The sequence below is a fragment of the Capsicum annuum genome, chromosome 2 (assembly GCF_002878395.1).
Source record: "Capsicum annuum cultivar UCD-10X-F1 chromosome 2, UCD10Xv1.1, whole genome shotgun sequence".
NCBI lineage: Eukaryota > Viridiplantae > Streptophyta > Magnoliopsida > Solanales > Solanaceae > Capsicum > Capsicum annuum.
Genome location: NC_061112.1, coordinates 121,204,511 through 121,219,193, shown reverse-complemented (window position 1 = coordinate 121,219,193; position 14,683 = coordinate 121,204,511). Strand labels below are relative to the sequence as shown.

At 36.3% G+C, this 14,683-nt stretch overlaps 1 protein-coding gene across 3 annotated transcripts in view; it reads right to left on the bottom strand.

Moving 5' to 3' along the window:
- The window catches only part of LOC107859145 (pre-mRNA-processing factor 39-2), a 44,052-nt gene that overhangs the window by 9,529 nt on the left and 19,840 nt on the right, over nucleotides 1–14,683 (bottom strand). For 2 of the 3 annotated variants that reach the window (XM_047406764.1, XM_016704053.2), the window contains exons 3-8: nucleotides 12,967–13,196; nucleotides 12,149–12,316; nucleotides 7,693–8,053; nucleotides 7,471–7,614; nucleotides 6,532–6,684; nucleotides 6,338–6,454 (exon numbers count right to left, since the gene is read on the bottom strand). In XM_047406764.1, coding sequence (XP_047262720.1) covers nucleotides 6,338–6,454; nucleotides 6,532–6,684; nucleotides 7,471–7,614; nucleotides 7,693–8,053; nucleotides 12,149–12,316; nucleotides 12,967–13,196 — 1,173 coding nt within the window. Of the gene's footprint in view, nucleotides 1–6,337; nucleotides 6,455–6,531; nucleotides 6,685–7,470; nucleotides 7,615–7,692; nucleotides 8,054–12,148; nucleotides 12,317–12,966; nucleotides 13,197–14,683 lie in introns of those variants that run through there. The other variant, XM_047406765.1, reaches the window with a different exon arrangement.

The following is a 14,683-nucleotide window of genomic DNA, read 5'->3' as shown; positions in this document are numbered from 1 at the left end:
TAGATTCTTGTTCCCTAACACTATTAGAGTCTAGAAATTGAAAATCACACACACAAAAAGAAGTGTCAAAAATAAAAAATCCCCAAAAAGTACTATTCCCGTTTTTGACCCTAGATCAAAATTTGAGTTTTTGATTTTGTGTTTTTCTTGTGTTTTTAGTGTTAGATTTGTGTTCTCTAACACTATAGGATTCTAGATCTTGAATTTGAGCTATTTCCGGGTTGTTTTGAACCATCCACCATTGTTGAACTTGAAGTTGAAGAAACTTGAAAGGTGGATCTCGAAATTGGAAGGGTTTTTGTGAGATTTGTGGCTTGAAAACGTGATATTGGCGTTTGGGAGTTCAAAGTGTGCTTGAATATTCAAAAATCATTCAATTTGGAGTTCATTTGGGTTAGGTTCCATTTTTGAATGTTCTTGGTATTCTTCACGTTCATATGTTGTTGAAGAAGAACATTCAAAAAGTGGTGGTTTGATCCAAAAAGAAGAAAGAGAGTGTGGTCCTTGTTTGTACAAAGAATATTCCAAGCATATTCCAAAGGAAGAGAGAGTCCAAAAGCATCAAAAAAGGAATATTCTGAAAGAAGAGCACAAGGGAAAGTACAAGGGGGGACCACAACAAATTCTAACTCTTTTGAGCTTGAAAAAGGGTCCATTCTTTGTGTTTTCTTCACCAAAACCAATTACCACACTATCAAGAAGAAGATTGTTGAATTTTAAATTGGAAACAAGTCAACTCCAAATCGTTGACCAATTTTGACCAAGGCTGCCATGTCATCAAAGTGCTACATCATCAACTTCCAAAATACCTTGAAGCTCAAAGTTAGGTTCTAAGTTTCTTTTCTTTGTTTCTTTAGTTTCATTTCTTGATTCTAGAACTAATTAACAACTAGTAATCACATACTTAGTTGCGAATTAGTTGTTTGAGTCCGTTTTCTTCATGTTTTCGTTCTTTGTGTGCTTTTCTCGTTTTGATTCGTTGAATTTCTTTGTTTCAAGTTCGTAAGTAGATTTTATTTTGTGTCTTGAGTTGATCAAACAAGAATCTATTCCGGCCGCTAAGTAGAGATTGACACCTTATTGACTACCGAAGTATAAGCAACTTTCAATATTCGTCGCTCCAATTGTGAGGATCACAAAGGTGAGTGTACACGAGTGTTGGTGAGGAGCTTTTACTACTAATATTGATCCTAGGAGAAGTGTTCACTCCGGAAAGGTAAGCATTTATAGGTACCGGGCTACCTCCTTGTGCTAGATGATTGGCGCCATAAGAACTACATCATGCCACCCCTGGTTCACTAGAACCTTTACTTGTTCCATATTCCTTGGACGGGTATAAAGTTACCGAGAGAGTGAGGATTGTCTTCACCCAATTTGAATACTATGAGGAGGTGTGGTGCGATATCTTCCCCTTAACACCAGGTCATGTATGCTTGGGTGCCGATTGGTTTGCACAACATAGAGTTCCAAATGTGCTAAATTGGCCTAAGGTTGTAGTGGACCGTTGGGGAAATTATCTCTTTACCTCAATTCTTCCCAAACCGCAAGGAGATGTGATCACTTACTCCAAGCCGAATGATTGTGAGAGACAAAAGATTGAGAGGAGTAAAGGTGTACAAGGTGGCAATCCAAGAGTGGAAAAATGAGAGGTTGTGTGGAGTGAAGTGAGGGGGTTGCCACCAAACCGTGCTAACTATGTTTGTCCTTCTATTTCTAAGGACATTTGTGTAGGTATTAACATGGCAAGCGGAGAAGCACAAGGCCAAGGAGAAGTTGCTGCCAAAGCATGTGGGAAACCTTCACACCACAGCAAAGAAGAATCTACTCAAGAACTTCAAGGTAAAATAGCTAACTCTTACACTTTTATGCATGTGAATGATAATTGTGTCGCTAGTAGCCTATTAAGTGTGAGTAGTAGCTTACCTATTTGTGAGTTTATTGATTCTTTGCCTCTTGTTGATGATGTACTTGTTGTGAGTGTGGATACACTAGTTGATCCTATTGATGACCGAATTGACTTTTCTTGTAAGATCAATTTAAGTCCACCTAGTGTTGAAGCCATTGTGTTGAATGATAATACATTCTATTGATTCTTTGCCTCTTGTTGATGATGTACATGTTGTGAATGTGGATACACTAGTTGATCCTATTGATGATCGAATTGACTCTTCTTGTAAAATCAATTTATGTCCACCTAGTGTTGAAGCCAATGTTTTGAATGATAGTACATCATCTTGTGGGAATTGTGTTGATCAACTTATGTGCGAGATTTTTCCACCACTTGAGGATGTGTGTGATGTGTTTAATGGATCTAAAGTGAGTGATGATATTGAAAATGTTGATCAAATAAATAGGAGTGACCCCTTTAGCATGACCTCTAGTGAATGTTCTACTCTCGGTTTTGCTCATAGGGATAATCATGTGCTTGAAACTTCTTTGATACTTGATAATGATCTTTTAGAGAATGGATTTGCATGTTCTATATCCTCTTTATGGATGAATCCTTCTCTCTCTAAGGACAATATCTTGTTTGAAGATGATGAGTTCACTCTTAATGAACCTAGTGGTGAGAATGAAGTTGAAGGTATAGCTTGTCTTGAAAGCTATAGCCTATATGCCAACCCACTATGGTGTGACAACATTCCTCCTAAAGATGAAAATCTCTTCTTGGAAAATGAGAATACTCTTAAGGAAAGGGAATGTGAGGTTTTGGAAAGGAATGATCAATTGGGTGATATGATTTTGACTTGCTTGAATTCTTAAGAAACCTAATAAGTGATTGTTCCTTGAAAATTGATTGTGGTTTTGATCCTTTATAAGACACCCCACCCATGTTTGATGACTATGAGGATGAATTGCTTGCTTCTTGTGAAGACTTAACTAATAATTCCTTGGACTTTGGTGGTGGCATGTGTCTACTTGAGGGTACTTCCATAGAAAGGGAAAGTGTCCATTGTTTGGAAATTACTTCTTCTACTATGTGTGACCTTATTGTTAAGAGTACTCATGGTGATGATATGAAACTAGTAGTAGAGTACATACATGAGGACACCTTACTTGAAGTTGACTTGAGTGATACCTTTCTCCACTCTCTATTTGCTTTTAGTGATATATAGGCTATTGTAAAGAGTATATCTTGTAGTTTGGGTGAAGCCTATGGGGAAAGGGAGTGTTGTCTAGACCCTTGTCTATGGCTACTCTTTCCATTTGACCCTGGTGCCAAATATGGAAATGGTGATGTTGGTGCACCCAACTTGTTGCTTGGTCTACATGACAAGCAAATTGTCATTCTTGAAAACCCGAGAGCAGAAGTGCCATTGTCTCCTCGGGGTAATGTTTCTAAATGTGCATCCTTGCTTGACACACTTGTTCTTAAGTTGCATGAATCCCAATTTGTGGATGCCAAGTTGTTTATTTGTTTGAAGGAAAGAGCGTGTATGTGCTTAAATGATTTGTCTTCACCCGTGCACGTCTATATACTTGATTCTTTCCTATACTACCTCTTTGCCTATGATGACATTCATGCTAGTTTTGAGTTTGCATTAAGTAGAGGTAGGGGTCTTGTTGGTTGGTCCACTTGTTTGATTGATAAGGCTATGTGGGATTGGTGGACTTTGAGACAAATAGTGGCACCACGTTTGATGTGGCCACTTGAAGAGGTAATGAAATAATTGTGCTTTATGGTTCCTAAGACAAGGGTAGCCTTACCTTTTGGACTTAGTGATACCATTAAGACCTTTGTAGTTTCTTTATCTCTTAATACTTGTCATAGTTATTTCCTTTGTAACATTCTTACTAAGCTTTTCATGACTAAGACAAAGGATTCGTGGTTATATCTCAAGTATATACCACATTGGCATGATGATGTTATTTGTTGTACTAACCCTAACCCTCATGCCATAAGAAAGTTGTGCTTGTTTGTCATTTCTTTAGTTTTGCAAGGTATGGATTTGAGGTCGAATCCTTTTCAAGAAGGGGAGGATGATACAAACCAAATGGCCATCTATGCTTTTGAAGACATCATTGGAGGTCAATGCATAAAGACTCAAGACTTGGTCACCTCTAGGACACAAGAACATGCATGGAGGACCCGTTTTGAGCATGACATAAAGCAAACCCTTATGTGGAAGATTGCGTGGGGGCTTACCTTTGATGCCAACTCGAGTCCACAAGTGTTGAAGCATGACCCCTTAGTTTTGGAGCATTGAAGAAGCACCCTTCATTAAGGATATTTTGGGGATTACACTTGTTGGAAAGACACTCCATGACCACTCCTTTCATTAAGGGTATTTTGGTCATTTTGCTATGTAATAAGCTAGCCTATAGATAGTCTTCTATTGGGTCATTTGCTCTTGAGTTGATTATTGATATTTGAAAGACTTCTTCTCTCTTTGAGAGTGTAGTTTAGGGCTTGGAAAAGTCAAGTAGTGTAGGGCTTGGAAAAACCATTATTGATCCTTGCTTAGAAACGGTGGTTGTAAGGCGGAGTTGATTCCCTTAGCGGTCACTGTAAGAGTTTGGTGTTGTTATTGCGGGTCTTAGGGGTCTTATCGTTTGATACACGGTTTGGTTCCTATTTCTTGTAATCTCGTATGTCAAGCTATCTATCTTACTTTATTGCATTTGTTTGTTATCTTGTTTCTCTTAGTCTTCCTCTCTTTAGGTCATTCTCTTATCAATAAGGCTAGTAGGTAGTCGGCGTATTGCTTTCCTATTCCCGGAGTATTTTAATTTTATTCATGTTTTTCATGTTCTTAGATTCTTATTACTACTTGTTGTTTCTTTAGCCTCAATTATTGTACTATCTAGTTGTAGTTTTTGCTTGTTACTACTACTTTCTTTTACAACTTACTTTGAGCATAGGGTCTATCGGAAAAAGCATCTCTACCTTCTTAAGGTAGGGGTAAGGTCTGTGTACACTGTACCCTCCTCCACAAACCCCACTTATGGGATTACATTGCATTTGTTGTTGTTGATGTAATTCAGATTGTTTCCCGGTGCTTTTTTTGTCATGAGAAGGAGGAAATCAACAACCATTTGTTTCTTCACTGCAAGATCACTTCGCAAATATGGCATATGTTTCTTAGCTTATCTCAAGAGGCCTGGGTGATGCCTGAGCACACTGCTGACCTCCTAAGCTATTGGAGTAGAAGGGAAAGAAGCAAGACTCAAAAAAGATGGTGGACTTTAGTACCATCCTGTGTGGTGGTCAATTTGGAGAGAAAGAAACTTCAGATGCTTTGAGAATATTACCAACACAATACAAAAGGTTAAAGAAAATTGTTTCAACACTCTGTACTTTTGGTGTAAAGAAGAAGCTATAGAAGAGGTAGAACAGTTAGTAGATTTCTTAGGGGCCTTGTAATTATGGTACTAGTTTGTAACTTTTTGGAGGTAGCCAGCATACCCTTAATGCTGAAGAATACAACTTTACCATTATCAAAAAAAAAAAAAAAAAAAAAATCCTCTTTATCTCATAGTTATATAGTGTATACCACATATTTCTCCCATTTCCCCCTCCCAGCACACTTCCATAATAATATCTAACTATCTCCATTTTTGTTTCTTGAAAAACAAAGTTTACCCCCATTCTCTTATCTTGGTGACGACCTTTTTGTCGGGTCATTCTTCCCCCTCACATCCAACTAATCCATCGACCACTTCTTTTTCTTACCCTACATTTTTCTCATCCACTACCACCTTTTCCCTTCCTATTAATAACCTATTCCTCCTCATGTTTACCACAATGTGTCATACCCTTTTTGTGTATGACCACCGAACATCTTTCCGTCCCATAATATCAACATTTTCTACACTTACATCTCCTTTTGACTTTTGTTCTCTGCACCAAGCGAACTAAGTCCAACATATAAGTGAAGGGTAAAGGGGAAAGGGGCATTATCCCGGAGTTTCGATGGTTGTGAGTGGACCAAATAGTTGGCTCCAGATAAATTTCTTGGTCATCAAAGAAAGTAACTTTATCCTCCTTTCCTTCAAAGGAAACTCTCGGAACTTTCCATGGTTAAGCCATTGCTCCGGTCCATTCTTGGTTAGCTTCTTCTCCCTTTCAATGAATGCTAAAAGTTAAGGATCATTAGGCAGTAAAGCAGCAACTCAACTTAAAGGATGGTATGATGATAGATGAAGGCATAAAATCAAAATCAGGGGTAAAATGATTGAAGATCCTCAAAACTGATTATCCAAAGAGATCTGTCAAGAAAGCATCCATAATTCTGTCTCCCCCTCCCTGTCCCTCCCAATCAGTGAAACATCAAAAGAAACCACTAAACCAACAATTGTGAAATAATGTGTTTAAGCTGCAGCATAAATTGCATACCATGTGTCTGAGACGATAATAACCAGCGTATAGCATAGGAATGCACTGCAATTTCTGCTCCTTCGCTGCCACATCAATTGCTCTTTTGTAAATCTCACAAGCAGCTGCGCGATTTCCCTGGCAAATTTCAGGAAGCAATGTCTTATAATAATTATTGTTCCTCAAATTAGGACAACTTGCAACTTGGTACCTACCAGACGTTTTTCCATATTTGCTCGATTAATAACATATTGAATGAAACAGGAGTCCCGATCTGTATTAATAGGAGGAAAGGAAGTGCGAGCACCATTTGGATCTCCAATTTGCTCCATATATCTAGCAGTAAACAGATGGATTTCTGGAACATTCTGCAAGAAGCACTTGGAAGATAAAAGTCCTTGCTTAACATTACACACTACAGTATATGGTGTCTAGAGTTTTAAGCTGAATCATTTAGATTTGAACACATCATCCTTTTATCTTATCTCTCTTGTAAATATGCGTTTCTAGCAAGTAAGTTCATTCACTAGTGAAATCTAGAATATTCGGTGCAGAATTTGTCCTGACAACAACAATTTACAAACTCAACCATCAGAAAGTCTGAATGAAAATTTCAACTAGAATAATTCAAATGAAGCTTACTTTCAACAAGCAGCACTGCTACAGAAAGAACAGACTATAGGAAAATAATGTACTTCTTGGTGCCCTCATACTGAGACACACACTGTACTACTCAGTCTCCAAATGTTCAAACTTGTCATTATTGATTCTTTTCTTCTTACGAGACCTGTTTCATTAATTGATAATATAACTGGGAAAATTGGTCTCCAGAATTCATACGGGGCCAGTAACCATTTGCTCAATAGGGATAACTAGCACTTGTTAGAAACTGCTCTTATGAAGTATAACAGTAGCTAGTGAGCATATTTGCAGGTAAAATCCAAGTGATCCAAAGAATAAATCTGAGGTTGGTTTGGTTGTTGCTTAATTTAAAATTTAAGAGAAATTATCACTCAAGTTAGCTTTCATATTCACTTAACCAGATCCAGCTATAGCAGTAAGAGAGCAATCAATAAAAGAAAACTGATTTGACATTCAAGTGAAAATTGAAGTTGTTGTCAATCAATACATGTCGGGAAGTATTTTGAAGTTACCTTAGAGAAAACTTTTGTTGCTCGTTCTAAAGCAAACATCGCTAGCTCTCGTCCTCCCATAGCCTCCATGAAATCCACATAACGTATCCAGAACTCAGGGTAGTTGGCACAGGATATCAAGCACCTCTCATAAAGTTTTAGGGCCTGTAGCAGAATAGTTTACTATTTTGGAGCAAAATCAAGCAGGAATCCCCAATATCTTCAGAGAACACTAGAGCATACCCAATCAAAATCGTCTTGTTTTTCAATAAAGTCGAGATAATCATGCCAGTTCTTCAGCTCAACATTGTCAAGGGGAGTTGCCTGGAAATATCGCCTCTGGATGCTTGATTCAAAGCTTCTAATTTTTTCCTCTAGTTGACAAGCTTTCTGATATAACTGATCTCCACAGTATCTGTACTTGTATAGTGCTATCAACCTGACTGAATTGTCACTAGGATCCTGGAGGTCCTTAACAACTTGACCAATTTCTTCATTCGATAGCAAAACTGTTGCATCAGATAGCTCTTTTAGTTGCACTTCACGGCTGTCATCACTGAGATGTACAATCTCATCTTCTAAATTGGTTACAAACTTCTTAAAGCTGGATAATTAACAAGGCATATGAACTTTCTAGGATTCACGAAAATATGCTTTGAATCTGAAGCAGAGAAGATACAATCAAACAGAATGTGGCAAGAGGTGGCGAGTGCTGCCTAACACAGAAGTATTCATTAAATTGAAATGTTCACATTCGCCTTACCATGGAACCAGCTCAGGTGATGTTAAGGGGCCAGTGTTTCTGGTAATGTAATACAATAACTGTTTATCCATTTTTCAGAAGATGAAATTTTATAAATAATCGTTTGAGAAACATAAAATTTTGCCAATTACAGACCGTTACCTTCTCAAAAAAAAAAAAATGCCAATTATAGGAAACCACGTAAATCTTTTATTGTCCTATAGTGGTGTTTCGAAACGAATAAATCAGGATATAACGGAAAAATTCAAAATGCCTACTTAGGAACAGGTTGATGAGATTAGATATGGGCAATAACGTACAAAAATTGCTTCTCCACATATTTAAATAACTTTTTAGCACATACCCTTTGAGCTTTAAGTCATACAGACACTTTCTTAGAGTAATTCAATCCATTTAGAACCTGAAATTCTACCATAGCCAGAAAGGGACAAGAGACTTCTTTGCTGGAAGTTTAATAAAATAAAGTAATATGACCTACTTAGCACTTTCTGAGCATAAATAATGAAGAACCTTTAGCTCTCAGCAATGAGAGTATCAAATACATGGTCTCACAATTAGCATATCAAGAGCAGTGTAGTACTTAGGGAAAAGACTCAAATATGCCATCGAGCTATTAGAAATGGCTCATCTATGCCATCCGTTAAAAAGTTTGGCTCGTTTATGCCGTTGCCGCTACAAAACAGGCTCATTTATGCCATTATTTTTTAACGGTGGGTTGAAAAAACCCACTTTGCAATGTGGTCTCTTATTAGAGGTCCACTTCACCAAATCGGACCCACTAAAAATCTGACCCATTCAAAAAAAAAAAAAAAAAGAAAACCCGGTGTTTGTTTTAACCAAATTGGAAGTTTTAACCCACCCACTTAGAAATCTTGAAAGCTCAGTCCTGAATCTTAAACGTATTACCAGTACATAGCCAATGCATAGATTTATATTGCACACGGTATGAGCATCAATCCCTAACAAATTATCAAACCATTATTGGTCAAGACACATCCCCCAAAAGTTGGATATATCCAATTTGGTTTCGAAGTATTATTCATAACTTCATCTCGAGTCCAATTTGGTTAAAACAAATGATGGGTGTTTTTTTTAAAATGGATCTGTAACACCCCACATTTTTTTTTGAGGGGCTAAAATTCAAATCATCGTTCTTATGCGTATGGACCCGAACCCAATGATTCCTTGTTAATATGTGTGATGATAAATCCTATAGTGTGGGAATATCTTTGAATATGAATTGAGGTCACAAAAATCTCCTAACTCAAAGACGAGTTGAAAACTTTTCTATCGATTAAGTTTTAGTGAATGTTTCAACTTGGGTAAACTTCCAACAACCATTACTCCTGGGCATATAATGTGTTACGTGGCCTACTATATATCAAATGAAAGATCTTCGAATCTTCTTTCTAACGCAATTGGTTTCACCTTAATCCGATATCGGAGTAAAAAGTTACGCCCATTTTACCAAAGGTGTCTGTCACCCAAGTAGAGGGGGCGATTTGCACTAATATAACGTTTTTAAATGGGGTATTTTGGTATTTTCCTCACCCCAAACTCTTCTCCCACGAATTAAATCATACCATAAGTGTTATTATTCATCTTTTATCAGTTTTAAACATCTCATAATCCTCTCCACTCTCAAGAACAAGAAAAAAATTAGGGTTTCTTTCAAGGCTAGATCTCAAGCTAATTCAAATTCCTTTTCATCAAAAAAGTATGTGGGACTATCCTAAAACTTCGTGGCCATAGTTTACTGTTTGGTTAAGTTTAAAAGCACGAGATTTAGCATATGTAAAAAGGTTTTGAAATTTGCTTGAATAGCATGAATCATCTACCCATTACGGGAAAAGTATGTGTGTTTTCTCATGAAGTTTTCCACAAACCCGAACTAGTTTCATGTGCACGTGTATCTTGGGTTTGAAGAATTAAATTGAGAGCATGAATTATGAATTCCCTCTTTCGCCGTGATACCAATTTGAATTAAAGTATTAGGGATTGTTCAATTGCATAGTCTAAAATATGGGTTAAAGGTTTTGTTATCAATTATAGATTTAACGTGGACTGGTTTTAAAAAGAGAGAATGTTTGCTCGATATATATGCATCACTTTCTTGTTAAACTAAAGATGTTGCACTCGAAATATGAAAGAGTTGGCCACTTTATGTAAAAAAAATCTTGAAAGTACAATGCTTTGCATAAGTTTTCTGTGTTCCTACTATAAGAATTTTCATATGTTGTCTAAATATTTTGGTGGTCATTAATGTATTCTTGAGTAAGAAAAGAGCTTTGAGAAGTTACGATATGAAACGGCTTGCAAGTCTAGGTATGACGATAACTAATTACGAAGAGCCCTCAATATGAAATAAAGGTATGCTTAAGCACGTAACATGATCATGATTTTTAAGAACTAAAACTGGGCTCAAGAGAGCTAGATGGTTACCCGAAGAAGGAGTGAGTTCAAGTAACTCATAGCCGGAAACCGTATTTTGCCGGTGCGGGTTTTATGAAATGACATGTCAGTAAGGAGGCATGTCCCTTCATAGTATGGTGTGTCAGTAAGGAGGCACACTCTTCCATGACCTAGCATGTCAGTAAGAAGGCATGCTTCGTCTTATTACGTACTCCAGTCCTTGCGGCAAACTTGGACTGGAGGCTTGGCAACCGAGTTAAGGGCGGATCTCATATAGCCCGTGGGATTACAGAAATGTAGGGTGTACCATCTAGCTCGGAACTATAACATAGAATGGAGTTTTACAAGTTATATGCATAGTTTTGAACTCTTCATATTATGCCCATGTGTTTTCAGTTACTTTATGTTAAACTGTTTTTATGAAATGCTCTCACCTATGTTTTATAATTATATGTTATTTTGGATTGTTTCCCAGACCAGACCAGTACATCTGTATTGACCCCCTATATTTCAGGATCCAAGGCTCAGCCCCGTGGACCCGTTAAGCCGTAGATTGATTCGTCAAAAGTTTGCAGTTTGCAGTTGGTGAGCCTCCCTTATTTCAGAAGGCCTTGTCTATGGAATATTGTTATTTGATTTTAGTTCATGGTCCAGCTGGGGGCCTTGTCCCAGTTTTCAGATAGAAATTGTTTTCATGTTGTTAGAGATTTCGCAGACTGGTGTCATGTTTTTAGAATGTTTATGAACTTATATCCGTATTGTTCAGTTGAATTAAGAGGATGACCATGTTTTTGTTTCATTATGTTTTCTGCATTTCCTTACAGTATATGAATTGTGTATGATAGCCAGTTAGAAAGAGCCTCTCGGGCCTTCACGGTTCGGATGTCCGTCACGATCAGGCCTCGGTTCGGGTCGTGATAGGGTCAGATTTATAGTGGGTCTGATTTGATGACGTGGACCTCTAATAAGGGGCCACGTGGAAAAATTGTTTTCAAAACCACCGATAAAAACGGCAGTGGCATAAATGAGCCAAACTTTTAATGGAGGCATAAATGAGTCATTTCTAATAGCTCGGTGACATATTTGAGTCTTTTCCCTAGTATTTATATGAGATCAATTTTCACATTTCAACATGACTTTACCAGTAATTTTAGGTACTCTCGAGCCACTAAAGTTGAAGTTGTGAACTTGAGCGCCTTATTAACTATATTTTTAATCAAACACTTTCTTTATCAAGTAAATAATTTTTCATTAGTGATTAATCAAACAGACCCACTTTGTGGAAATATACTGGTATGTTGTTGTTGTTGTTGTAATGATTAATCAAACACTTCATATTAATTTTATTCCAGCACGGTATGATCCACTACTATCTAGAGCAAACATTGCTCTTTGAAATTTACTCGCTGTTACAGCAGCGTTGATGGAAGCAATTACCAGAAAAGAACAAACAGCAATTCAAAATAGAAGCTGAAATCAAGACAAATACTGATGTACGAATGGAGACAGTAAAGCAAAACGTACTTCTCATAATACTTATGCAACTTCATTGTGGGGAAGCCTAAAGACTGTACATAAACTAGAGCAAGGAAACCCCATTTCTCCTGAGAGAACTCAAAGGACATGTACTTGTCCCATAACACATGACAGAAGTAGTCCTTCCCAACAAGGGAGATTCCTTTGGTAAACAACCTGTCAAAAGTTTAAAAGAATATGTTGATCATATGGCCTGATCTTACTAAACATGAACAAAAGCTTATAATTGAAATCTCAGAAGCTCTTAATGAATTTCAAAAGTGTAAACATATTGCTGCACACTTTCGCAACGAGGTTTTCACTTGATATGAAAATAAAAGGCGGAACATGAACAGGTAAAAAGAAAAAGAAACTAGGTCTAGTTATATTCTATAAAAAGCTATGACTCAACCAATACTCCATGATACTAAAGTTCAGTATTTAGAAGAATTATGTGATGCAGGGATGCTATTTCTGTCTATGCGCAACGCATCGATGATTCTGGACACAGATAAAGGAACCTATGGCAGGTTGACAGCCAGTATAAGAATAGTTATCTGGAATGAACCCTCTCAAATGGATACAGATTACTCATATAGCGGACCTGACTAGTTTGGGACTGAGACTTAGCTGATCTAATTGAATGTGATGCAACGATGCTCCCCTGTAGCTACTTCAGTAGTAAATTCCACTGTTCCATTGTCTTTTTGCTTAAAAGTATTTCTCAGATGCTAACATTCTCATCATTATAGTTGACGACTAATGTCGAAGGTAAATGTGGCCTCTTATTCAAGAAACTTACGGAAGTATAATTTCCAGGGATTTACCTACGAATTTCAAATGGATCCTCAAACGAACTCACAGCAAAGGTACAATAGTCAACCCACAGACCAACAGAAAATGGTGTTGATTCCACAGCTCGCTCAAAGATTTCAACAGCTTTTTCAGCATTACATAACCGTGCCTCATGATAGGCATATCTTCTCCAATTCCAGTGGCACAGCGGAAACTTGGACAAAAAGGAATCAAATGCCAAACAAATTGTATTTCTATCATCCTGCAGTATTTGGAACAAAATTACTTATATTGCCATTGAGCACACGGGAAAAATAGAAGAATGAGATGAATCATGTAAAATGAATGTAACGCACTTGACTAATAAGATAGAAAGGGCTTCTCTCGCTTGTTTGTTCTTTTCCTTTTTAAAGCAAACATGAGGACATAAAAAAGAATTTAATCGAAAGAATGGAGAAAGACTAATGTGCAGCTGATACGCATATTGATAAAATGATTTGAACAACCTATTGTAAATATAAAAACAGGGATTTTACCCACCCCCACCCCTTTATATAGGTAGAATCGACCAAATCTAAGTAAAAAGAAATTTTTGGATTTAAAGAAAAAAACAACTACTTCGCTGACAATTACATATTTTTTATTTTGTAAGAAGAGTCCTCCGAATATTTGGCCTTACATTAGTTTTTTCGCGAATAAAAGAAAATGGTCTTACATTAGTTTCGATATCATCAACAGATTTAGATGCATATCTTCCATGTTCAGGTGACTCTACCTACGAAAAGATTTCATCTTCTAGCCAAACTTTTTGCCAATCAAGAACAGGAAAACAATTTGACTAATGAATATACCTACTCCTAATAGAAGCAGAAACAGTTGCAAAAGAACCAGATGGAGCAAGAGACGCTAGAAGTTAGAAATGAAGAACATATTCTATCAAGTGAATCATGACCGAACTTTAGTTTTATTGTTTGGTTGCTTAATATTGATACACAAGTTTTATGTTCTTACAACGCGGACTTTGATAATTTATAATTTGATCACATTTGGGTGTATTTCTATTATATAGAAGAGGTGGTTTCGACCACCTCTTATCCAATTACCAAAATATCCCTTTACTCCCACTTAATTACATACCATATCCAATATTTAATAATTTTATTGTTTCATCATAATGGTTTAAATATTTAATATATTCTATTAATTTATATTAATTAACTATAACTACATATTGAAAGTAAAAAAAAATTATTTATTTAATTATCTATCATGTTCAAAACTAATTTGTTACCACAAATCACAATAATTAATAACTTAAAATATTTAAAAGACATATAGAAATTTTATTGACTCTAATTATTTTAACAATGCCACATAAATTGAGATAAAAGAAAAAGTACTGCAAATCATAATAATTAACAACTTAAAATTTCTATTATATAGAAGAGGTGGTTTCGACCACCTCTTGCAATTACCAAAAAACCAACTACTTCCACTTAATTACATACTATGCCCCAACATATAATAATTTCATTATTTCATCATAATGGTTTAAATATTTAATATATTCTATTAATTTATATTAATTAACTATAACTACATATTGAAAGTAAAATTTTTATTTATTTAATTGTCTATCATGTTCAAAACTAATTTGTTACTACAAATCACAATAATTAATAACTTAAAATATTTAAAAGACATACAGAAATTTTATTGACTCTTACCAAAAAAAAACCTCTACTCCCA